The 25,646-nt window shown below is 37.2% G+C and overlaps 3 protein-coding genes across 3 annotated transcripts; 2 read left to right on the top strand and 1 right to left on the bottom strand.

The window, feature by feature from the left end:
• Positions 1-20,457: 20,457 nt before the first annotated feature.
• LOC120264672 (auxin-responsive protein SAUR68-like) lies at positions 20,458-20,993 on the top strand. Its single transcript, XM_039272498.1, has one exon. It carries the CDS (start codon positions 20,541-20,543, stop codon positions 20,952-20,954), a length of 414 nt encoding a protein of 137 aa, XP_039128432.1. The 5' UTR covers positions 20,458-20,540; the 3' UTR covers positions 20,955-20,993.
• Positions 20,994-22,684: 1,691 nt separating this feature from the next.
• On the bottom strand, positions 22,685-23,098 carry LOC120262942 (auxin-responsive protein SAUR36-like). The gene has a single exon (XM_039270864.1). It carries the CDS (start codon positions 23,096-23,098, stop codon positions 22,685-22,687), a length of 414 nt encoding a protein of 137 aa, XP_039126798.1.
• A 1,987-nt stretch (positions 23,099-25,085) lies between these two features.
• Positions 25,086-25,646, top strand: LOC120275575 (auxin-responsive protein SAUR68-like). Its single transcript, XM_039282231.1, has one exon. The coding sequence runs from the start codon at positions 25,145-25,147 to the stop codon at positions 25,556-25,558; it is 414 nt and encodes a 137-aa protein (XP_039138165.1). The 5' UTR covers positions 25,086-25,144; the 3' UTR covers positions 25,559-25,646.

The following is a 25,646-nucleotide window of genomic DNA, read 5'->3' as shown; positions in this document are numbered from 1 at the left end:
TAGATGATTGAAATTAACACTAAGGCCAGGGTCAAAACCAGAGAGAAAATTTATGCTTAGGGGGGAGATGGGGTCACCTTGGCTAATTCCTTTGGAGCTAGAACACTAGGGAGAAGGTTGGCCATTAATGAGGAAAAAGGAGGAGGCTAAAGAAAGACAAGATTCGATCCATGAAATCCAAATGGCCAAAAAGCGCATCTTCTGGAGGGTTGCGAAGATGGAGTTCCACTCGACAGTGTCAAAAACCTTTTCTATATCAACCTTCACAATCATCCTAGGGGGAAGATGATGCTCAGTTTCAATGGAATGGGCAACTTCCTGAGCAGCAAGAATATTGTCAAAGGTGAACCTACCAAAGAGGAAGCCGGCTTGCTCTGGGCTAATTAATTTTGGGATAACACTTTTGAGACGCTCAGGCAAAGTTTTGAAAATAATTTTATAACACACGTTACAGAGAGAAATTGGGCGAAAATCAGAATTTTTTTGGGGAATATCAATTTTAGGGATAAAGGCAATGAAAGTTTTACCCTAGGAGTTTGGAAGTTTAGCAGTAGTAAAAAAGTGGGAGACAACATTGAAAAAGAATCCCCAATAACATGGCAATAAAAAATGTAAAAATACACTTTGAAACCATCAGCCCCAGGCGATTTACCATGAGGCATGGAATGGAGAGAGTGATAGACCTCACGCTTAGTAACGGGTTTTATTAACTCATCTTTGTCACCATCATCCAACGAGGGAAAATCATCCGGGAGGGAAAAAACATTTTATCACGGAGCGAGTAAAGGCCGAAGCCCAAGGATGTTTGTAAAAAGTAAGAAAACAATTTTCAATATCATTTTGAGAGGTAAGGATACTACTAGAGTTTCCTTTGAGAGAATGAATTTTGCTGCGGACATGGTTCACCTTTGCAGTTCTGTGGAAAAAAACTTGTATTTGAATCACCTTGATCGAGCCACTATAACTAAGCACTTTGGGCCCAGAAAATGGAATTTTGACGTAAGAGAAACGTATGACGATAGTGGAGTGTTGTGAGCCAGATAGAAATTCACGGGTCAGAGGAAGTAGAATCATCAATTTCAATTTTGGTGATTTCCAGCTCCAGATTTTTTAACTCCTTGTCAATGGAGCGAGGCCCTGAACTTCTCCACTGAATAAGGTTATTTTTGACAAGAGATATAGCATGAGAGAAAGCATTTAAAGGAGAAGCAGAGGAGGAGGGATTCCAAGCACACAAAATACTAGCATAACAACCTTCATATTCAAACCAAGTGTTATCAAACCAAAAGGTATTGTTTTCATGATAAGAAGTGGTAAGAGTATAGAGAAGAAGGGGGCATGATCCGAGCAAGATCTCAAGAGGTGGCGATTGGTGTAAGAGGAATAGCTAGTGATCCACTCATGATTTGCAAGGAAGCGATCCAAACAGATCCAACGGTGAGCCAGGCTAGATTGACCATTGCACCAAGTGTAAGCAGATCAAACAAAGCCTAGGTCAAAAAGATGGTTATAATTGATAAAATCTGAGAAAAAAATTGATTTATAGGCATATGAACGGAAGTTACCTCCCTTGAGTTCACGATCTGAAAGAATAGCATTGAAGTCCCCCGTGAGAAGCCATGGGAGATTTAAAGAAGTCATACTAGTGACTGAACAAAAAGAACTTAGATGAGAAATAACAAGATTTAAAGACATTCTAGTAGCTACAACATTGCCAATATTTCGATTCCACAGAACAATGATTCCACCAAAGAGACCAAGCGTAGGGATAGCCGCCCACTCCCAATTCTTGGCAAACCTATGGCAAAAATGGTGAATTCTGTCAGTATTAGACTTAGTCTCAACAAGACAAATAATCAAAGGAGATGAATGAGAAATGAAGTTTTTAACACGGTTAAGAGTACCAGGGTTTGAGACCGGCCCTCTACAGTTCCAGCAAAAAATCTTAATAGGATTCATAAAATGAAGTAAAGAGGGGTTAGGAGGGTGGCGCTTGACGCCCTTTCTTTGAACGAGATCCATTCTTGCTAGGTGTGTGCCTTGCCAAAGCTTCCAGCTTGATGTCCTTCTGGTAGGTTACAAGAAGCATGTCGTGGCTCCGCCAGATCACCTGACTCCTCAGAACCCATTTGAGAGACTAACTCGTTAAAGTCCTCCATAGGAAGGTCGAAGGGCGAGGTTAGTTGAAGAGTGACTTTAACTCTTTCAACTAGAGAAACATGGTCTCCCTCAAGAATAGGATGAGATAGAGCTAAAGAGACGAAAAGTGGTTGGGTTTGAACGTTGCGATGGTATGATTCACCGATCTCCGTGCAGATAGGGTAGGATGGCTTATTGTTCTTGCCAACGTCAACAGAGGCATCTACTTCAGTTTCCAAAAAGGGATGGGGGTGTTGTATGGAAGTTCCAACAACAATAATAGCATTGGGAGGAAGAGAATGAATAGGATCATTCGGTGCCTTTACAGGAGATTTTCCTTTAATATTTCTTTCTGGAGTCGAGAAGTCAAAGAAATTAACAGGTGGATTTTCATTGAGATCAGAGATTTGAAGATCATGGTCGTTCAAGGGATAGGACAAGCCAGAGCCACGTCTTGTCCTACCACCCCTAGCTGCGAAAGATTCGGGGAGTTTGTCCACGTGTCAGTCTGCACGCCAAGAAGGAGGCCATGCATCAAGATTCTTGCCCGAATTGACACCACGCCGAACCGGGATGGAAAAACGGGCTGCGCCCAGACCACGACTGCTATATTTTTGGGGTTTCAACCAAAAACCAAACCCAGAAGAAGCTTCCTTGCCAAGTGAGTCACTTGCAAGATCTACAGTAGTTTGTTCACCAGCCTCGCCTGCAGACGAAACTGGATCCTCTACCATCATCTCATGCTCCGACGAAACATGAGGCGGCTGAGGATCAGAACTGCGCTTGCAGCTGCTACCGAGCGAACATTTAGACTCCCCATTTTTTTTTTGGGTGGGGTAGGGTGGGGTGGGGTGGGGGTAGGTGGTGTGAATAGTGATACCATAACTAATCCGTCCCAATTTGCTCTAGCTACACCTCTCTCGTCTATCTTCAAAACCATGTAATTGATTTTCTAATACTCTCTAATGTATATACATATACTACACTATTATGAATTGTTGCAATGAATAGTATATCTACAGTCCCATTTACAGAGTACTACACAGGGCGGGGAAAGGAAGATTGAGGTATTTACCATACTTGCCCCACCCAACCCCCAAATGAAAAAAAAAAAGCTCCCCAATCAGGGTGGAAATCACGGGGCGGAGTGGGTTTTACCATCCCTAACTAAAAAGGTTAAACCACTATTATAGTAAGTTATTGTATTAATAAATTTTTTGTTCCTACTATTGTTTCTCCTTATTTGCCTATTGTGATTAGCCAAAAAAATTTATATCTTTTCTATTTATTAGATTATGTTGCTTATTTCCTAGTTTTTTAGTTAATTATTTGACTTTCATATTTACTTGTTATTGTAGGGTTTTTGCTTGTTATTATAAGTGGCTACTACTTGTTATTATTTTTGTTTCTTTTCATTATATGTTATTACTTATTATTTTACGGCACTATAAATTAAGTATACACTGTTCTCATTTAATATAATATATTCTTCTTTACTAAATTTTTTTTCTTATCCGCCTGAAGTTCACTTTTTTTTTTCTGCTTATTAGATTATGTTGTCACTTAATTCCTCATATTTCAGTTTTCGCTTATTATTATAAGCTACTAATTATTATTTTTTGTTTTCACTGATTAGACATTAGTTCCATTTAGTATAATCAGTTCCTATTTACTGTTTACATTCTTCTGTAAATAACAATTAAAACAAACACTAAAAATAAAGATTTATATTCTCCTGCCCTAGTGTTGGTTTAACAATTACATAAACAAAGAACAATGATTCCTCGATAACACGAACTAATAACCATAACCAAAATATAATATTTCATCAAAATAGTGAGAAACACACATCATTTGCTGATGAATCACTGTTGTGGCAGAATGCATCCATCAACTGCTCTGGAAAAAATCCTGCAGGAAGGGATATTAGTAAATTTTTAACATGCCTTACAAAAAATTAATCACAAATAATTCTTGGTTAGGTAGAAAAAGGCTGACCTTGCTTTTTAATTGTGATGTTCATGATCATAGCCCATCAAGTCCAACAACAATGACTTACGATGCTCATGGGGACATCTAATCACACCTTCTAATGTCTTGGGATCCTTGACAAGGAACACATACGCTTTAATGAGAAGAGGTTGTGTGATTCCTATATCTGCAAGCATACCCCATACATCACAATCTTTAGTTGGATCTTGGTTTGCAATACATTGATTCAAAGCATTTGTGAATTTTTCTTTCATAGTGTTGGATGCTTGAATCATTGCATTGGTCGATTGCATGATAGCATTAGCTATTGACTCCACCGCCATGGACAAGCTAGTGTCATCATATTTGTCACCTCTTTTAACCCTCTTGAACTTGGAAGAACTTGTAGCTTCATATTGTGATGATTGATTAACACTACTTGTTGAAGCTTCATCCATTCGGCAGCTTTCAATTTGACCTACACATTTAAACATGTGAAGAACATGACATCTACCAATATGTACATTATATTATGCGACAATATTAATAAGTAAACTAACCTCATTCCATTTTTAAAAACATCATAATATCGGATAAATGCCCACTTTATATTTTTCATGGGGTTTTACACCTTTTCCTTTTCTATTGGTTTATGGGAAATCTACCCTTCATCTCATTTACTATATTTTCTAATGCATGTGAAGTGAAAGTTCTCCAAACTCTATTAAAGCATCATTCATTGCAAATGTCCATATCCATGTGGCATTTCGATCATAAATGTTTAAACTTATTTTTCTCTTTACCATTTTTCAAACGACACCATCATTACAATGAATCTAATAATAATATATGCACCATGAACAAAAGGAAACTAAAGAATGGATCACAATCAAATATGTACTAAACACATATTTAAAATAAATACCGATTGTTTAAATTAAAAAAGTAAACAACAAGAGAACCATTTAATGATATATAGGAAAAAATACACATTAAGACATTGACTATAACTATCCAAGAAACTTAATGTAAGCAAGCTACATTTTTGCTGTTATTGCATCCCTAATAAATTTCTCCATTATTCTCCTAGCTAGAATGATGTTTTTCTACTTCATCCCGAAGTTTGCTATCAACTTGTGCAAGTTTCATATCATTAAGATTTACATCCATTAAATAATTATGCAAAATATAATATGCAAAAATGATTTTCTTCTGTGTTTTGAAACCATAATGCAGCTCCCTTAAGTCCCACTATAGGGAAACACTTCTTCCCCATAGAAGTATGCATTTTGTGGTGTATTTTTTGAATATTCCTTTTAAGTGATATCGCTCCTTTCTATATGGTGTAAAAAGTTCACTTCTCGACATGAATCTAGCATCAACAAGGTAATATCTTCTTAAATATAAAATGAATGTTGTCATTATGTTGTGCGCATATGGTGTTTCATATAATATTATATCATATGTTGACACTTTTGCAGTAAAATTATAATTCTATAGATTTGAATATTTCTGAAAGAATTTGTGAGCCATCAGGTTGTGTTAAGAACTTGTTTTCCAACTCTTGTGACATTATTGAAATGATGAAAAGTTGTCTCACGAGAATGACAAAAAAAGAAAGATAGTTCATGTGGGATACATTCTGTTTTTGCAACCTGTTCCTCGACTTACGCTTTTAAAGTTGGTGTAAGACCACTATCTCTAACTAATATATCACATAATCTTAAAAAAGTTGTAGAACTCATTCTTATCATACAAGGATATAAATCACTTAAAAGTAAAATGTGTGACATTTGTTCACATGCGATTTGATTTTTAATATGTTTAAGTTTATTCTTGCGTCTCGCAAGCTAACCAATTACAGTAATAACTTGAGTTGTTACTAAATGATGTAAGCATTGCAATTTCATTAAAGGATTATCCAACATAACTTGAGCAAGAAAAATTTTAGTTAACACAATTTTTTCACCAGCCATATAAACATAAAAGGTTTACTGGTGAAAATGTGAGTTAAAAATGGAGGGAAAAAACACAAAATCATATTTAGAAAACAAAGAATTGTCTGATTAACACAAAGATGTAACATTAGGGGAAACTAGATAGAAGTTATATAAAGATGGTTTTAATTACTTTGCAATAATAAGAAAAAGAAAACAAATTGTTATACACTTATGCTATCAAGAAGTACTTGTTACAAAATAGTAAAAAAGAATAAAAAATGAAAAGGCTCACCCACCACGTCCTAAAACCATTAACCACTTGTTTTACTATCACAAAAAAGGAAAAACAAGAAAGAAGTTCACCACCATTTGAGAAAAAAAGATAAGTAATCAAGAGGGAGAGAGGAATTTTATATAAGGAGTTGATGGTGGCGTTCGCCTTATTTGGTGGAGTTCCAACAAAGATTCAAGGCGGTGGAGGATTGAAGGAGAGAAACGTGAGCTTCTCTCACTTCAATGGTTGCTCTTTCATTCATAAAAGGACACGAAACAATGGTAATATTTAGAAATGTCAAAGGGCATTTTCATCCAATAAAAATATAAAACCCCCTCAACCCCTCAATTTGGACAGTTTAGAAAATGGGATAAATGGAGGTTTTTTAACCTTGTAACCGTAACTGCCTTAAATCATACCTTCTCTAAGACCATGGATTCAAACATAGGTTGGTCTAAAATAAAACCCTACCTTCTAGAATTTTCAAGAGCGCATCATCTTTTTGAAATAACATAAAGAAGGTAGGATGGGCATAGGATGGGTAGTTAGACATAAACGAAAGGAAAATCCACGGTTTGACCACATCGTCTCCACGTAGTTCACCCCAAAGAGCTCATCATTCCTATTCTCCTATAATTAGATTCTCTGAAACCATAAGAATCTTTTCAAGGAACTCTTTGGAGATCACAATAGGATGAAAGTGGCCTTTATAGTAGAATTAATCGAGGAGGCATGAGCGGTTTGAGTCCACATATCTTCAACTTGTGAACTTAGTTGATATTATGAGAGCACCCATTTTTTCCAATTCTGTAGTTTGATCTATTATTTCTCTCATTCATGGACATTTTATAAGACCCTTCCATTTAGGACATAAGCATAGTCTTAACGTTTGTTAATGGCAAGGTTAAAATGAGAAAAGTTTATTATAGTGCCATAGTTAGGCAATGAAATGGTGTAATCCATGGGCAAGCAACAACCAAGTGAATTGAAACATAGCCAGAGGCAAAAACAATTCTCATAGATAGTGAAAATGTGGGATAGCAATACAAGCATCATGTCGCAAGGGAAAGCGATTCTCATAGAGTTCAATAGATGAAAGCATGTCTAGCTTATGCTCTACCTTAAGTAGCATGGGGCTCATGGAATCCTATGTGAATTAGTGACCGTTATCGTAGTTTGTGAGGGAAAGGTGAAAAAGCCACCATCGAGGAATGAAACAGAACATGAAACTATGTGTTCCCAAACAGTGATTCTTATAGGCCAACTTGGTTAAGGGAACCCACCAAAGTCATAGCGAAAGCAAGTCCAAATGATAAATGCTGTGTATTTAGCCAAGAGGTATTAAGGTGCAATACTTTCTCAATGTATTAAGGCATCACTTAAATGACTGCTCAAAGATAAATGTTGTGTAGTTAGCCAAAAGGCTTGCCTAAAGCAACTACCCTTGAAAGAGTGTGTTTTATTCACTACTTAAGTGTCATTGTGCTAAAGATAAATGGGGCTAAGTAATCTGTTAAAGCTGTAGGATCTAAAACTGTTTTGGTAGGAGAACATTCTGCCTTACAAGGAAACACCCGTGCAAGTGTGGACAAAATATAACATTGGTTATACTCAAGAGGGTCAGAAGAAAGAAGCTGTTTTAGGGTAAAAGAAGATGGTTATCTTGAGCTGAAAATGGTTATCAGCTCGAGAAAGGGTAGAAAGGGTAGAAAAAAATGGTTATGTTCAAGTACCACCATAAAGCACGAAAAAAGCTTAAATGATCTTCAACAACTACTTGTATAGTCAAAACTGGAGCAGGTGGATAAGTTGAAAATAATGCCTAAGAGCATGAGAAAATTCTTTGTAAAGAACTCAGCAAAATAGTCCTATGACATCGGGATAAGAGGTGCCTAAAAAAATAGGGTCGCAAAGACAACAAAGCCTAGCAGTGATTTTTTACCAAGAACACAAATCTTGGCAAAGTTATGAGACGATGTATGACAGCTGATGCCTGCTATAATAGTTGGTGAGTTGTAGGTCCTCCCTATGGGTAAGCTTTGACTCACATGAAAGGCATAATAATGTGGGCTCTATCTGAGAGAGAAGCTTGGTAAAATAAATATGATTTATGAAGATGTAGCCTACGCGACCTGGAAAACAAAGAAAGCCTTCTTTTTAGGGCACCCCAAGCCATTAGTTAGGTACCCCAGGAGAATTAGAATTCTAACCTTGTGTAGGGCTTCCTTTTTTGACCTACGGGTGCTAAAGGAGTTTTAGTCAAGAAAACAATTTCTATAGGGTATAAGACTCCCAAAGGATAACATAGAATATTGGCCTTTGAGTGGAAAGATAGACAAGAGCGTCATCGCAAGACCCATTCATCAAACATGCGCGAAAGTTGGCCTTAGTGATCCAATAGTGCTAAATGGAAAAGCAACTCGAGTGATAAAAATTTCTCAGGTTGGGTTGTACACCCATTACAACAGTATGTAAGCCCGATTAAGAATGTCGTGAGACAGTTCGATATATATCCACAATTTGGATGTTAAAGCATTGCGACGGCGTTTCACTAGCACGAGAAAACCAAGAATGACGCACCTTTGGTGTATTAGTTATCATCCCCACGGTAAATGCTAACTACTAAGTAGAGTTTGGAGCTAATAACTATTAAAAGCATCTAAGTAGCAAGCCCACCTCAAAATGAGTTATCTCCTATTCCAACCTCCTTAAAGCCTCTGGTAGCATAACCAAGACGGGCCGAGTTCTTGGTGAGAGTTGTAGTCAGAGTCAGTTTCATCGTTAGACATCGATGTTTGCATTATGATTGAGATGATTCCTATTGCATTTCTTAGCTTCTATGACTTCTCAATTTAAAGGCTATTTGTTAGAGCTTAGATTGGTTAATGGGCCATATTGGGCCCATATACAAACCCTAATATTTCTCTATATATACTCTTGTACTATTTTTTTAATTGATATCCAAAATTATTTCTCCTATTCTCACATGATACCAGAGCACTGGGTTAGGCCCTAGTGGCCACCCAAAACCCTAGCCGTCGCCGTCGTTGCCGCCGCCACTCTAAACACTAGCCTTCAACTCTCCACCACCACCTCTCATCTCTCGTTGTTCCCGTTGTTCTACAGGCACCTGGTGATGTTCCTCAGCCCTCACCAGTGATGCCCTTGTCTTGTTGCTTAAGGATTTGTCTCTTCGTCGTCATGTCTTTGTCTCGTGGGTATGGTAACGGCTCCTCTCGTGGTGGTCGAGGAGTCGGTTGTGGTGATTCTCGGGGTAGGTTTGTGTGCACCTTTTGTCGACGGACGGGCCACACTGAGAATCGTTGTTGGGATAAGCATGGTCGTCCGGTAATGGTCAATACTAGTACAAAGTTGGCCGATCTGTCACCTACTTCTGGTGTTGAATAGTTCATCACTATTTCTCGGGCTGACTTTGCACAGTTCTAGCAGCTACAAGGCACAGTTTCTCATGCAATAGTCTCTTCTCCTATTTCCTTAGGTAATGTTTTTCTTGCTTCCAGGGACAGTTCCTGGATTATTGACTCAGGAGCCTCCTCTCACATGACAGGTACAAAATCTTTTTTTCAAAATCTTTCTCCATCTGTTTTTCATTCTGTGGCAATTGCCGATGGACGATCTAGCTTAGTGTCCGGAGAAAGAGTTGTGCAGGCTTCCTCTCAACTTAAACTAACTGATGTTCTTTTTGTACCTGATTTTCCTATCAACTTGCTATCTGTTTCTGCGATCACTAAACAGTTGAATTGCAGTGTTACTTTTTTCCTTTTTCACTACACTTTTTTGGATCTGTGGACGGGGAAGAGGATTGGTTTAGGGCGTAATCGTGGTGACGGCGTGTATACGTTGGTGCGTGATGATATTCCTTGTGGTTTGGCAGCTTCTATTTTGGACACCGAGTCATCACTCATATGGCACTGTAGATTGGGTCATCCTTCTCTTAGTCGTCTTCAGCAGGCTTTGCCTTGGATTCAGGTCGAGTCATTTCAATGTGAGTCGTGTTAGTTGGGTAAGCATCATCGCGCTACCTTTAAACGTTCTACTCTAGTGTCTAGTCAGTCGTCATTTAATCTAGTTCATTGTGATGTTTGGGGACCTTCTAGAGTCGCATCTATTTCCGGTCATCATTACTATGTTATGTTTGTTGATGATTTTTCCCAAGTGTCATGGGTATATTTGTTAAAAGACCGTCGATCTATTGTTGATGTCCTTAAAACATTTATTTTGGAAGTACAAATCAGTTTTCCACTGTTATCAAATGTCTTTGTACTGATAATGCTTTAGAATTTGTATCTTCTGTTGTAAATTCTTTATGTATGTCCTTTGGGATTATTCATCAAACCACCTATCCACACACCTCTCAGCAGAATGGGGTTGCTGAACGAAAGCATCGTCACATATTAGATGTTGCACGCACTCTCTTAGTGGAGCGTAATGTCCCTAGGTATTTGTGGTCTGATGCTATCTTAACTGCAGTATATTTTATTAATAGTATGCCTTCTGCACCCCTAGGGGGAGAGGTCCCTCTACGTCGTCTTCTACCTGATACTGAGTTGTTTCGCTTGTCTCCTCGTGTTTTTGGTTGTGTTGGTTTTGTTCAAGATTTAACTCCTGGTTTGGATAAGTTGTGCCCGCTTGCGCTTAAATGTGTCTTTGTTGTATATTCCTGCACCCAACGTGAATATCGTTTGTACCACCCGACTAGTCGGAAGTATTATGTGTCTATGGATGTCACGTTTTTTGAGTCTCAATATGTTTTTGCTGACTCGGGTTCTCACGATTTGTTGACTACGTCGACTGATATTGTTCTCCCTATTCCTGTTTCGGTTACTCCACCTGTGCCTGTGCCTAGTGTGACGCTTCCTCTAATAGATCCAAATGATGGCCGTTTTGGACAAGTTTATCATCGCCGCCAACATGTACCACCGCCAGATTCGCCTCCTCCGATTGTCTCCCCGGATGATGCAGACCCGTCTCTTGAACTTCCCCTTGCCATGGTTGAGACTTACCAACCACCAGGGAGATCGATTTGTGGTACCTCTTTTACTTGCGTTTTAAGGATACTTGAGGTTCAAGTGATGGCCCGTTGTCAGCATGATCGTAGTGCCAACGTACCCCATTCGGGACGTGCCGCTAAAGCTCTACACCATACCCACCTAACACCAATTGGTCATTATTAGGTGATTAGCATGCCAGTGCCCTCAAATCCAATGTAGGTGTTAATATAGCTCATTAGCCTTTAAATCCTTGACAATGTGACCATTGTCGACAAACAAGCAAGGACTACTTGATCAGGTCATATATATAGTACACTACTTCTAGAAGTTTGTGGCGATGGGAATGATGAGGGAAGCCATAAAAAAACGATGATGTCATATGGCTCATGTAATGGTGAAGTGTTGTGATTGTTGGCCTGCCTGCTAGTTATTCTTCTAATGGTTGAATGTAATTGTGAACCTTCTTCTAAAAGGCTTGTTGTATCCATTGGTGGATGTTTAGTTCCCACTCCAAGACTATCTTGAAAAGAACAGAGTGAAAGAAATACGCATGTTTTCTTGCATAGCCTCCATGGTCCAATAAGAAGAGAGGATGAAACTAAATGGCGTTAGCTAGTCAACTTGGAGAGCAATCTGGGAAGTCTCCTTTGACTCTTTCCAATTCATCACATCCAAGCTTTCTCCTTTTCACTTGAATTTGGCTTTGTGCATCTGCCTATAGGCTGAAATTGCATCATCTCAAAATAGAGTCTAGGATGAAATTCACTTAATCTGGGATGGCCACTTCTTTCCTTGCATTCACCATGTTCTCGGTTCAGGATAAGGAGAAAGGCAACCCTAAACTGAAGGACATCAAGTGTTTCAGTTGACTTGTTGAAAATCTCAGCGTCGCTAACTTCATTTCTTGGCTGCTATATCATTTAGACCAATAGACAATCGGACCAACTTGAGTCGCAATTGACTGTTTTCTATTGACTCATGATTGGTTTTCTACATAATCTAGGATTTGCCTATCAAACTTTCCTATATTTGGTTCAGATTATGTTCCCATCTACATCTTGACTGTGGCAACCACATTAAGCGTCCTTGTATTTTTCATTTTGAGAAATCCTAGGATATTATTGAAGGATATCTTATTCAGGCTTAGTGGAGCAAGTCTCGCCCATTTGCTTCCAGTGTGTTTATCCAATCTAAGAAATTAACCCACCCCAAATAGTGTTTTATTTCTGTTTGACAAGATGTGCAACAACTATATGACAATTCAATCTGGTAAAGATATATGTGGACATGCCAATTAAGTTATTATATGTATTAACTACACATTTGCAGCTAGACACTGCCCTCCAACCGAAGTGAAAAATATTTATAAAATCTATGGCATTCTCTAAAATCATGAAAGGCAAAAAAAAAAAAATTAAATAAATAAATTAAATTAAATTAAATTTTAAAAAATTTTAAAAAAAATTTTAAAAAATTAAAAAAAAAATTAAATTTAAAATTAAAATTAAATTTAAAATATATTTTTGCAAATGAGTGTGCCTAATGAACAGACTTAAAATACTATTATCATAAAAAAAACAAAATAATAAACATGAAAACTCTATTATTGACGGGTGTTTTATACTTCCTAGCTTATTAAAGACCCTGGCTCCTACACAAGAAACTCTACCCCAACAGTATAACAGGATGCAAATCCAATTTCCTAAACAACTACTGCTATAGAAAGCATGATAGAAACACATATTCAAGGCAGAAACCTTATAACTGATTTAGGGAACAAAATAGGGCCTTAACTATAAAGGAAACTATCATGAGTAGGAACATGAGTTAATGACAATAGATCATGGAGGCACAATTTAATCTACTCACAAAAGAACAATAATTATATAATACCCAACAATTAACTAAGCATCCAAATAATAATAATAATAATAATAATAATAATAATAATAATAATAATAATAATAATAATAAATCACCTTGAACTTCAAAAGGGCACCACTGCTTACACCGATTATTCCATGAATAGCATAAAACTACGATACTCCTTCCTCAAGTATTAGGCATAAACTCTATCAAATTAGAGAAGCAAAATATATAAAATGCTTAGAAACTATCAAGTCATTTAAATGCACAATAAACTAAGAAGAAGATCGTTTCTAGTCTATCAGTGGCTAAGGAGCACAATTTTAACTTCAAAGAAAGTTATTTTCCCATATAAAAGCAAAAAAATGAGGCCATCATATATACAACTTGGATAATCCCCAAAAAAACAAATAACAACGGAAATATCATTCAGTTCAAACAAATCAATTGTTGCTTATGGTATCCTATAGGACCTATACAGCAAAAGCAACTAATAACAAGTAAACAAAAACACAGCACCAAGGTCCTTGGGGTATATATTATAGCAAGAAAAAATTCACATGACACGAGATTAATACAATGTCAAGATAGACAACACGCATTATTTTCAATTGATTACATTTGTCATGTCTTGTCCTCGTATTCTTTAGTATCGAAGGACAATAATACCAACTAGATATAATGTCAAACAATTAATTCATTAGATTTCAACTCTTGAACATAAAATCCATTACAACATACTCCCCTTTATTAAAGAAACATTGAGTAATTTAACAACTATCATTCCTGCAAGCAAGTTTTTTAAATCTTTCCATGTTAAACTTTAATTTGTTGGAGAATGTAGCGGAGATGAAATTAGCATCTACCAAAGTTTGTCTAAGCAACATTTACCAATAGATATTATTCTTCATAGTTTTGTATGTTACATCAATGCAATCATTATAGATTTTATTTATTTCTTTATTTATAACTAAAGCACAATATCTAATGCCAATCAAATGCTAAGTGCCCAATGGGGTTTTTTCTTCAGATTTGGCATATTTCAGCGCAATAAAAAGCTTCAAAACCCAAATTATTAAAATGAAAGAGAAAGGCCAGAAAACCCTTTTCAATCAAATCACATTATTTATGTCCATTCAAAGAACTACACAGAAGCAACAAATGCACGCACATAATGCTTTTATTTCAATCTAACTCTGGAGATCCATATGCATGGATGAGACAAGAAAGAAACTACATTAAAGTCTAAGGAAGAGATAATCAAAACCACTATCACTATATCATAAACTTAATTAAGTGTGACCACACAAAACCTAGCAAGACTATCATATCAAACAAATGAACACTCTAGGCTTAACCTAAACAACGTTTTGTCCACATGTCACACAATAGAACAGAATCAAAGCAAGTAAACACAAACCAAAGCCAATGTAGAGCCCAACAAGTATGAGTTCTACCATTTAACATGAGTTACTGAAATCATGCAGGTAACCAAAAAAATCAATGCCAATGACTGCTGATTAAATAAATATAATTAAGCACAGACCACTGCAATCTAAGTTCAAAAAATAGTTCATGAAAACCAAAGTGCAATGGTATAAACACAATAAATAATGACTACACTCCACCTAACGATATCAAACTCATCAATCCAACCAAGCCCTAGAACTATCACAAAAGCTAAGTTAACCCACAACAATTCCATGCAAAAAAAAAACAAAAAAACAAAAAGAAGAGTACTTGATAGCAACAAAAATCAGTCTAGAATTCAAAAAGATTAGGGAGTCAATCAACATCAACAATATTGTCATAAAAATTTGTCATCAAACCCTAGGATCCACATTTCACCATCATAAGCAAACCACATACCATGCAGGGCATTGTCATATCAAGATCACCACAAGAACCAACCAAAGCTCTGATTCCATAATAGATTCAGAGCACGTATCAAAAGGGGATCATCCCTAGAGGAAATATACCCTAATTCGTCCAAAATCAATCGGGCAGATAAAAGCAAGTAATAGATACTACTCAAAACAATTCCGAAACACAAAAAATCAAAGGGAGAGTCTAAACATCAACATCATATTCATAAATTATCGTCCCTAAACCCTAGAACCCACATTTCGCATTCAAAGAAATCACAAGAATTTAAAGGAAAATTTCATATCAAGATCAATGCATCAGTAAATAAAAACCCTAATTCCATCAGATTCAAACCGCATCTCATGAAGAGATCATGAAACGTTCATATACCTCGAATGTTTTGATGGATCAGAGTGTTTGTAAATCTTCGAGGAGGATCGATCACGAAGGGGCTACGATGGCTCGCGATCCAGCGGCAGCACCATTCCCGCGATGAATCTTGGAGGGGAACCGGCCGTGTTCACGGATTCCGTCTGAAATCAGCCTCGGCGATGATGTCCTCGGTGAACGAAAGAAAGGGGGAGAGACTAGCTTCGGCTGTGAACGGTAACTAGGAGACTACTTATAGCCCAACTCCAACGGGAGGTACTAAATGACAGAATTACCCTCATAATAATAATTATTATAATAAATTGAATTTCAAATGAAATTTGTTGGTCGCCAACAACATTTCGTTTAAAAAAAATGTTGGTTTGGGCAATCTTAATAATACCAAAATAAGTTTTTTTTTCAATAATGTAACAAGCAATCCTACACACCTCTTAATTCTTCAATTATGTTTTAGAAAAGAATCAAAGCCTCAACTTTCCGCATGAGAGTTAATGGTGTAAGGTGTCCATCTCTTATTTGAAGCCTAGACCATGTGTATAACTCAAATTTGAGTTATGCAAAAATTACTATAGCAGTCATGCACGGAAAGCATATGGGCTGCATGGTAGCCACTTTGAGATTGGCAATGAGCTATGTGGGATGTTATGCGCCTTGCACGAGTAGCCGCATGAAGTAGTGTAGTAGGGTATTGTAGTAGCTGCAAGAGACCCTCATGAGAGCTCGTAGGAAGTTGCCAATAAGCCATGCAGGTGTCATGCGTCATGCGCCCCACATGGGTGTTCGTATGGGAGCACTGTAGCAACCCAAATGAAATCAAGTGAAATTTGGAGAGTTTAGATAGAGGAAAGAGGGGAGAAGAGGGATGTGGGATAGATCTTTAAGATACATCAAAAGGAGAAGAAGGCTTGAAGACGTTCTAGAGCTTTGGATCTGAGCTTAAGAGATCAAAGAAGAAGAAGAGAAGGTATCTTGGTACTTTTCTTCTTTATTCTTATAAACCTAAGCTAGGGCTTGCAAGAGGGTGGAAAGTTGGCTAGGGCAAGTTGGTTTTCTTGTTGTTGTGTGTTCTTTATTACTCAAGAAAGGCATATTGTTGATTGTATGCATCAATTTGCTAGATTAAGCTAAATTGTAGCTTAAGAGAGAAGAACACTGTAGTTACTTGTCATACAAGTTGGAAACTCTAGGTTCTTGTGGTTTCTCTCTGTAGTGAAGAGTTTTCCCATAAGAATTCTTCATCCTAAAAATTGTACATTGGTGTTTGAATGAATATTGTGGTAATTTGATTGTCTTTGATCCTTGAGGGGTGATTCGTGTTGACTGCTAGGAATTGTCCGCTATGTGTTTAAGTCTCCAGCTTCCCAACAAATGGCACTATCATTCATTTAGTGCGATGGTGGTATAATTTCTTTTTGTAAAGTGGTTTAATTCATTGAAATAAAAAAAAGTAAGGCTGAGAATAGGGCTTAGGTCGCTAATTCTCAAATGTTTTGCGTTTGGAGGATACTAGAGTTTGAGTCCCTCAACTCGTAAAACTGCATAGTGGCTAGTAAGGGGGTTTATCCTTCGCGGATCATTTAAGCCACCATAACTGATGCACTTTTATACTTGCCTGTCCCTTGACATTTTCTTAACGGGGGTGCCTATTCACTCCAGTAAGGTAGAAATAGTGGTTTCTTTATTTTAGAATTGCATGGTGAGGAGATTTATCACTAGGGGGTTGTTCAAATCACCGTGACACCGTGACTGGTGCACCTCCATATTTGTTAGTTTCTTGATATTTCTTAAGTAGGAGGCGGTTGTCGCCTATTAGTTAAAAAAAATGAAAATACAACTCCAATAAAATACAAGACACTTAACAAGGTAACAAAGAAGAAAGGCAATCCACTGCCAACGAAGATTGACAAAAAACACAGCAAAATCCCCTCCCCACCCAAAACCCCCCAAAATAGAACTCAACAATGTTTCCTTCAATTTTATTTGTGAAGGATGTATCAAGAAATTAAATGATGTATTATTACTATCACAATTAATGTTTTTGGGTTAAAGGAGTTATGCAATAGCTGACTAGAAGGAGTCAAGTAAAATAAATAAGATTTAGAATTCAAAAACCAACTGTTGGAAGTCTCCTGCAACCATTGAAGAAGATCCATTCCTCCGAAGAAAAGAGATAGATGTGGATTCGGTTGACCAAGAGTAGCTTAGAAATGTAGAAGCTCATTATCTTCTCGTCTAATTGCTTCAAATTTCATCCCTGGAAAGCAATTTCTTCCTCATAGGATTATGGCGAGATTGAGCAGCGCACAAGTAATGTAGATGTGATCATTTTGATTAGGTGAGTTATAGACAATTCTGTTTATAAATTGGACGAATTAAAATGTGTAGGATGTACAAAGTTAGTATTTGTGATATTTCAATAAAAATTGTCAAGAATTAATCAACAACTACAAACTGCCAATTGTTGAGTATGTTTGACAGCAAGAACAGAATATGTGGATTGAAAAGAGATGAAAATGGAGCTAAGAAATGCCCTCTCCATCTCTTCAGATACTCCTCTTCTCAGCATGGAGAGCACATACTCCATCAATGCCGCATCACAGGACAGTGTGATGGGACCATTACCCGGCAACCCAAATTCTTCTTCGGATATCTTTTTTTTTTAAAAAAAGGAGCTAAGAAGTTTTTATTGAAAAAAGGAGAACTAACAAAATCAAGATCAAAGAAAAAACAAAAGAAAAAAAAAACTCGGAACCAAGCTACACAAACAAGGAGAAACTAGAAAGTAAAACCATCTAAGTTTAAACATTTCACGATCCACTTCTGCAGTTCGCGACCAACATGGAAAAGTGTAATTGTGTGAAGATTGGCGGCATGAGTGGCAAGCATAGAGGCCGGCTTCAACCAATGATGAGGAATAATATGAACCAAAGGCCGTTAAGCAGCTTCCAGAAGATCCAGAGTAGTAGATAATTGAGGATCCATTCTCCAGGAATATGTGGAATCAGAAGAGGAGATTAATCTATGAATGTCAGGATTAGAGATGAAAATATGGCGAATGTTCATAGCACTATTGATAGCAGTCTGAAGAGCAAGAGTAAGACCATGAAGCGCAGCATCAAGGCAAGTGGAAGCGGCAAGGGGACAGCTCCCTGCAATGACAATGCTATACTCAGAGTCTGCTATAAAAAAACTAGCATGGTATACCTGATTGTAGACATTTTTAGAAGTGGATATGAAGAGAAACAAACCATCTGAATTGGTGAAATTGTTGAGTAAGTGAGGGAAAGTCAGGAAGTAAGGGAAGTGCCACTTCCCTGAAGTGGGGAAAGTGATATCATTTCCAGGACTTCTGTGTTCATTTGTCCGAAAGTGAGAATAGAACCGAATGTTTTAGGTGTTGGATGAAGTTCAATGAGTTCAAAAAAGACTTTAGAAGTAAAAAAGAAGTTAGTTTTTATAAATTGATTCACTTCCCCCCACTTTAGTAAAAAAAAATACTGAAGTGGGCTTAGTTCAAAATCCACTTCAGTCGCCACTTCCCCCACTTCAGCACAAATAACACACCAGAAGTGGGAGAAGTCAGACCACTTCCCCTCACTTCCCCCCACTTTCCCTGAAATGAACGTCCCCTAACCCAAAGTTGGGATTAATTCGCCTGAAAACCTAGTCATAGCGAGCCTTCCAAATATGCCAAGCAACATTAGCAATAACAGATTTATTATAAGCACTGCTGTGATTAGTAAGCCAATTCCCAGCAGAAAAACCGCCAGGTAAATCAACATGTTTGCCAATAAGAGCATCAACATTGGACCAAATGATTTGAGTTTTGATGCAATTAAAGAAAAGATGCTCGGAACTCTCATAATCAACACCACAAAGAGAACATAAATTTCTAGGACCCAGATTGATAGAATATAAATGCTCGAAAGTAGAGAGACGACCTTTAAATAACAACCAAAGAAAATATTTAACTCTAGGAGCAGATTTAATGGCCCAAAGATTATTCCAGCCGGTCCAAGAGTTGTTGCTATCCAAACTACGATTCAAAACCTGATAAACATTAGTGGCAATTTTAGCATTATGGACTTTCGGAAACCAGACCCAAAAGTTAGAGCCGGAAAAGTCAATGGAGCCCAAATTGCCAGAGATGTTACATGTAGAATTACCAAACAGGAAGCGAAGTTTAGTATAATCTCCTTGAAGATATTATTGGTGAGATATGCGAAGGGAACCATGTATCGCTTCCCTCAGATGTATAAACAAAGAAATGGCCCTTCTCTGCAATAGATGATGTACTGCATTCAGTGAAATCAGAACGTTTATCGGCTCTTGGTGAGGAGATCATTCTCTTCAAGGATGCATCCTTCTGCAACTTCCTTGCCATCTCAGAAATGTCAATGAGAATCAAAGTTTGGTCCGTTTGCAAGCTGTGGTTGTCTTGGCAAAAAGAGCAATGGAACCATATGCTTATATAGATGAGAAAGATTATAGATTCCTCCATTGATGGTAGAGGCAAGGTCATGTTCTGTGAATACAGATGAGAGAACAAGGAAAATAACATTATTGGATTTCAGCATTAAAACTGGCACATGAAGAGTGGACCAGATGTGCTTGTTGTTAGAATTGCACGTCCTCATGATATTCTTGACAAGCTAATGTCATGTTGGGTCAAGATTATTAATCTGCTGAAATACTGACCACCGCAGGGGCATCACTAAATAGTTTTGCTTACATCGGTCTTGTCATTATCTCACAATTTACTTTGGATGCAGTGAGATGGGTTGATAATGCAAAACTGACACTTCATTGGAGTGTCAAGAAGAGCATGAAGAAATGCAATGCTAACCGCAAGCACATTTGGCCCACTCTCCAAGTGGAAATTGCAGCATTGAATCTAAAAACATGGCCTTGCTCATGTCTTTGAATGTATGTTCAGAGAACATGGCCTTGCTCCTACCATTAATATGAGGAAACTATACTCTTTCTCATCTATATAAGCATTTGCATGCCATTGCTCTTATGACCAAGACACTTCAACTTTCACACATATCGAGCTTTGATTCTCATAAACATCAGTGAGAGATGGCCAGGAAGTTGCTGAAGGTTCCATCCCTTAAGAGAATGATCTCTTCACCAAGAGCCAATAAACTCTCTGATTTCAATGAATGCAGTACATCATCTGTTGCTGAGAAGGGCCATTTCTTTGTTTACACCTCAGAGGGGAAGCGATTCATGATTCCCTTGGCATATCTTGACAATAATATCTTCAAGGAGCTCTTGAAGATATCAGAAGAGGAATTCGGGTTGCCAGGTGATGGCCCCATCACATTGCCCTGTGATGCGAAATCAATGGAGTATGTGCTCTCCATGCTAAGAAGAGGAGTTTCGCAAGAAGTGGAGAGGGCCTTACTTAGCTCCATTTTCATCTCTTGCCAATCAACATGCGCTACATTCTCCATTGAGCATTATCAACAATTCGCAGTTTGTAGTTTTTGAGTACTTGTAATATGCCAAACATTCACTTGTATATTGTCATGGAATTCTTTGATTCTAATTAAATTCTCTAAATAACTTATAAAGAAGTTCTCTCTTTCAGACCATATGAAACTAATAAACAAACTATGGAAGATTGAAATTGATCATGAATATTGAGCACTTACTCCTGAATTGATTCTAAATAGATGCTGAGAACAAACTAGTAAAGATGTGGTGAACAATATACGTGTGGGATGATGTGATTTCTGTTAATTTTTTGCATACGAATTGCTTAGATAAAAAGGTAGTTAATCTTGCATGGAAAGGTTGTTCAGTGTGAGTGATGTTGTTCATGTATACTTAAAAAATATGAATTGGATTAATTTCCTTAAAAACCAGGAAAGATGAGCATCAGAAAATGGAGATGAGCTGGTGGAGATTGACAGGCTTAGAAGAGTTAAGACAGGCCATAATCATCCAACCAAGCTCAACCCCACACGCTATGAAACAACAACACTTCATTGCAATCTTTAAGTATTGAGTACTCTTTGAGCTATATGTCTATGTGGACCAGCCATGTTTAGTATTGGTGTTCATGTTAGTCTGTCTACGCACTCATTCTTAAACCACAAATATCATTTCAAACAATTGAAAATGGATAGGGTAAAGAGAACTATCCCTGTTTTGATATTTGGAATTGAAGAGCATGAAGTTTGGTGTTACTGATGGGAAAAGTTAAGTAATATGAATGCCCATCAAGCCCACTGAGTATGAATTCTATATGGTTTTGACTCATCTGTTGCAATGCCATGAATCGGACAAGGGGTGAATTTTCTTCAAATAATTATTTGCATTTATCAATTTGTTTCCTGTCAAAATTTGGGGGGATATATATCTTTGGGATTACAATCTGAATTCTGTTCTGCATTCCGGCCGTCTTTTATATCAGTCTAATGTAATTTTTTATGAAAATGTTAATTCTGAAATCAAAAGCTTCACAGTTACTTGTCGGTCATTTGAGATTGTAATGGAGGAACAAGAGGATTGCTGATGAACTAAAATGTTGTTGAGCAATGTCCTTTCCACAATATGCTTCATTTTAATTTGTTTCCTGGAGAATGTATCATGTAATTAAATGATATAATATTACTACCATGAATTATGTTATACCCTAAGTATCTGCTATACTTGTTTATAGACTTTCTTGTGTGTGCGAAGTTGAAATCTTGTCCTTTACTTCGGTGAGGAAAGGCAATTAAAGCAACATGTTATTTGTAGGCTTTTTATGTGTATTCCAGCTTTCAGTGTTTGTCTTTATGTCATGTGAAGATGGGTATATAAATATTTGTAACTTGATCAAACTTGGTTCCTTGTAATTATTTCTGTTAATAATTGATGATGTTGCAAGTAGAACATGCTATTTAACTAACAACAACAAACATGATGAGATTGATTAGTTCACAATTATTTTTAGTCAAAAAAAGTAAGCACATTATTCATTGAATTACTTGTGGAAGATGATAATGCGCATTTAATAATTTCTTTTATTTTAATTTTTTGAACAGAAAATAGTTCCATATCATTTCATCATGTGTTTTTACTGGATACCAGTTTATCTTAAATCTTAATACCATCAGATTTGGCAAAATATAACTCAGTATGTGGAACTCAGGAAATTTGATGAATTGTAAAATTGTATTGATTATACAAGTCAAAATTTGTGAAATTACAATAAGAATGTCAAGACTTGATCAACAGCTACAAACTGCAAATTGTTGAGTATGTTCTACAGCAAGTGTAGAACATGTGGATTTGCAAGAGATGAAAATGGAGCTAAGCAAGGCCCTCTCTACTTCTTGAGACACTCCTCTTCTTAGCATGGAGAGTACATACTCCATTGATGCTGCATCGCATGGCAATGTGATTGGGCCATCTCCCGGCAACCCAAACTCTTCTTCCGATATCTTCAGGAGCTCCTTGAAGATATTATTCTCGAGATATGCCAAGGGAACCATGAATCGCTTCCCCTCCGATGTATAAATAAAGAAATGGCCCTTCTCTGCTACAGATGACGTACTGCATTCATTGAAATCAGAGAGTTTATCGGCTCTTGGTGAAGAGATCATTCTCTTAAGGGATGGAACCTTCAACAACTTTCTTGCCATCTCTCACTGATGTCTATGAGAATCAAAGCTCGGAGTGTATGAAAGTCGTGGTGGTCTTGGCTGCAAGAGCAATGGCAACAATATGCTTATATAGATGAGAAAGAGTATAGCTTCCTCAAATTAATGTAGGAGCAAGGCCATGATATGTGTACGTTTTCCGGATTTGGTATCGCAATTGGCACATGAAGAGTGGACCATTTGTGCCTGTTGTTAGTATCGCATTTCCATCTGATCTTCTTAACACAACAAGGACATGCCGGGTCGAGGTTATTAATCTGCTGAAATACTGTCTAGGACATCAGTCTGTCCTGTTACAATGAGGTCTGAATCATAGTGTTCATCTATCAAGCTTACCTACCAGTTTGTGAGAATCTTCTTATGCATAGATTTATGTTGATGAAGACTAAAGTTATAAACATGGAAAATTTGTGTCAACTGTTCTTTTTTTCATTAATGCTTCAAACCAGAAAGTTACTTTAATAATTAAACTTGAAATTCACTTGACATTTTAATGTTATCATGCAGAATTGATCCTCAACTAATAATTAACTCCTTCAAAATCAGTAGAGGAGAATTGGGTTGAAGAAAGTTTGCTATCATTCATCTAATGGAAGGTTATCAATATATATTTCATCCTCTCTTTTTACTTATTTATTTGTTTGAAAAAGGTGGATATATATATATATATATATTTTTCATCATATACTGGCCAGCTTGCTTCATGAACTTTATTCAAACATAATCTTGGCAATTTAATTTTGCCAGATAATATCTATCTCATTGCATGAGTTTCTTTTGCTCATTAAAAGGCAATAAAAATATCATGTGATATGTAGGATTTGGAAAGTACATCATGCCTGATTCAATCCAGTTATGTTTCCCCTTTGTAGGACCAAGTCTCAAGACCATGGTATGTGCATGATACATTTTGTGCCCTGTTTTAGTAACAGTAAAAGATAAACCTGATGAATGTCATGGCAAATGTATTTCCATTTCCGTACTGCAAATAGATTTCCATCCATTAAGTGTTGCATTGATATTTTCAGAGGCCAAAATTTGTCTACAATATACAAATGAAAGTCTGGGAGATTACAAAAGAATATTATACATTTCAAAAGCTACAAATTGCTTCTTCTCTTTGTTGATTCTACAGCTAGAACATAACATGATGACTGGCAAGAGATGGAAATGGAGCTAGGCAATGCTCTTTCCATTTCCTTAGATACTGCTCTTCTAAGCAACATTAACACATACTCCATGGACACCACATTAAAAGATGTGTAACTGCAACACATAATGTACTGCTTGCATTGAAATCAGAACATTCCCAAGTGCAATCACATTCTTCAACTGCCTTGAGATTTTCGATGGCGCAAAGATTGAAATCTTGGTGTATGTGATATGCTTGTGGATGTGTTAGGCTATAAAAGAATGGATTGCTATATATTTAAAAGATGAGAAGAGATTTTGCTTCTTCTGTTGATGACTGGGAACAAAGTTATGTCACGATTGGTCTTGAGGAGAGAACATGGAAAGTTACATGTTTGGTTTTGTTGGTGCAATGGCCTCATGAATGGTGGAGCAGATATGTGCGTGATTAGTATTTCATTTCCATTTTATCTTTTTGACAGTCCAATGACATGTTGGGTCCATCTGAATAATCACAAGAAGATAAGGATGATATATGCAATGCTAACCATTCAAACACTCATATGATCCATTCTTCATGAATCATTAAGCGATTGCACTATCAAAAATCAAAACATGTCACTCTCCTTGTTGTCGAATCCATATACACAGAACATGTCATTAGAGTGTCAAGAAGATCTGGGCCACCCTTCATGTGCCAATTGCAACACTGAATCCAAAATGTGATTTTCCTTGTTCTCTAATCTTCATATGCAGAACATGACCTTGCTCCTACCATCAATGGAGGAAGTATTAATCTTTCTCATCTATAAAATCATAGGTTGCCATTGCTCTTTCCACCAAGAAAAGCACAACTTTCAAGCACACCAAGCTTTGATTCTCATTGACATCTCTGAGATGGCAAGGAAGTTGCAGAAGGTTGCATCCTTGAAGAGAATGATCTCCTCACCAAGGGCCGATAAACATTCTGATTTCAATGAATGCAGTACATCATCTGTTGCTGAGAAGGGCCACTTTGTTGTTTACACATCAGAGGGGAAGCGGTTCATGGTTCCTTTGGCATATCTCAACAATAATATCTTCAAAGAGCTCTTGAAGATATCAGAAGAAGAATTTGGGTTGCCAAGTGATGGTCCGATCACATTGCCCTGTGATGCAGTATCAATGGAGTATGTGCTCTCAATGCTAAGAAGAGGAGTATCAGAAGAAGTGGAGAGGGCATTGCTTAGCTCCATTTTCATCTCTTGCCAATCCACATGTTCTACTCTTGATTTAGAACATACTCAACAACTCACAGTTTGTAGCTGTTGATTAATTCTTGACATTCTAAATGTAATCTCTCTCATACTTGTATATTTTTTACAATTTTGTGATTCATCAAAGTTCTTTCCAAAGCTAT

This window comes from Dioscorea cayenensis, chromosome 1 (genome assembly GCF_009730915.1).
Source record: "Dioscorea cayenensis subsp. rotundata cultivar TDr96_F1 chromosome 1, TDr96_F1_v2_PseudoChromosome.rev07_lg8_w22 25.fasta, whole genome shotgun sequence".
Taxonomy (NCBI): domain Eukaryota; kingdom Viridiplantae; phylum Streptophyta; class Magnoliopsida; order Dioscoreales; family Dioscoreaceae; genus Dioscorea; species Dioscorea cayenensis.
The sequence above is the reverse complement of the archived record's forward strand: the minus strand, read 5'-3'. Positions and strand labels throughout refer to the sequence as shown.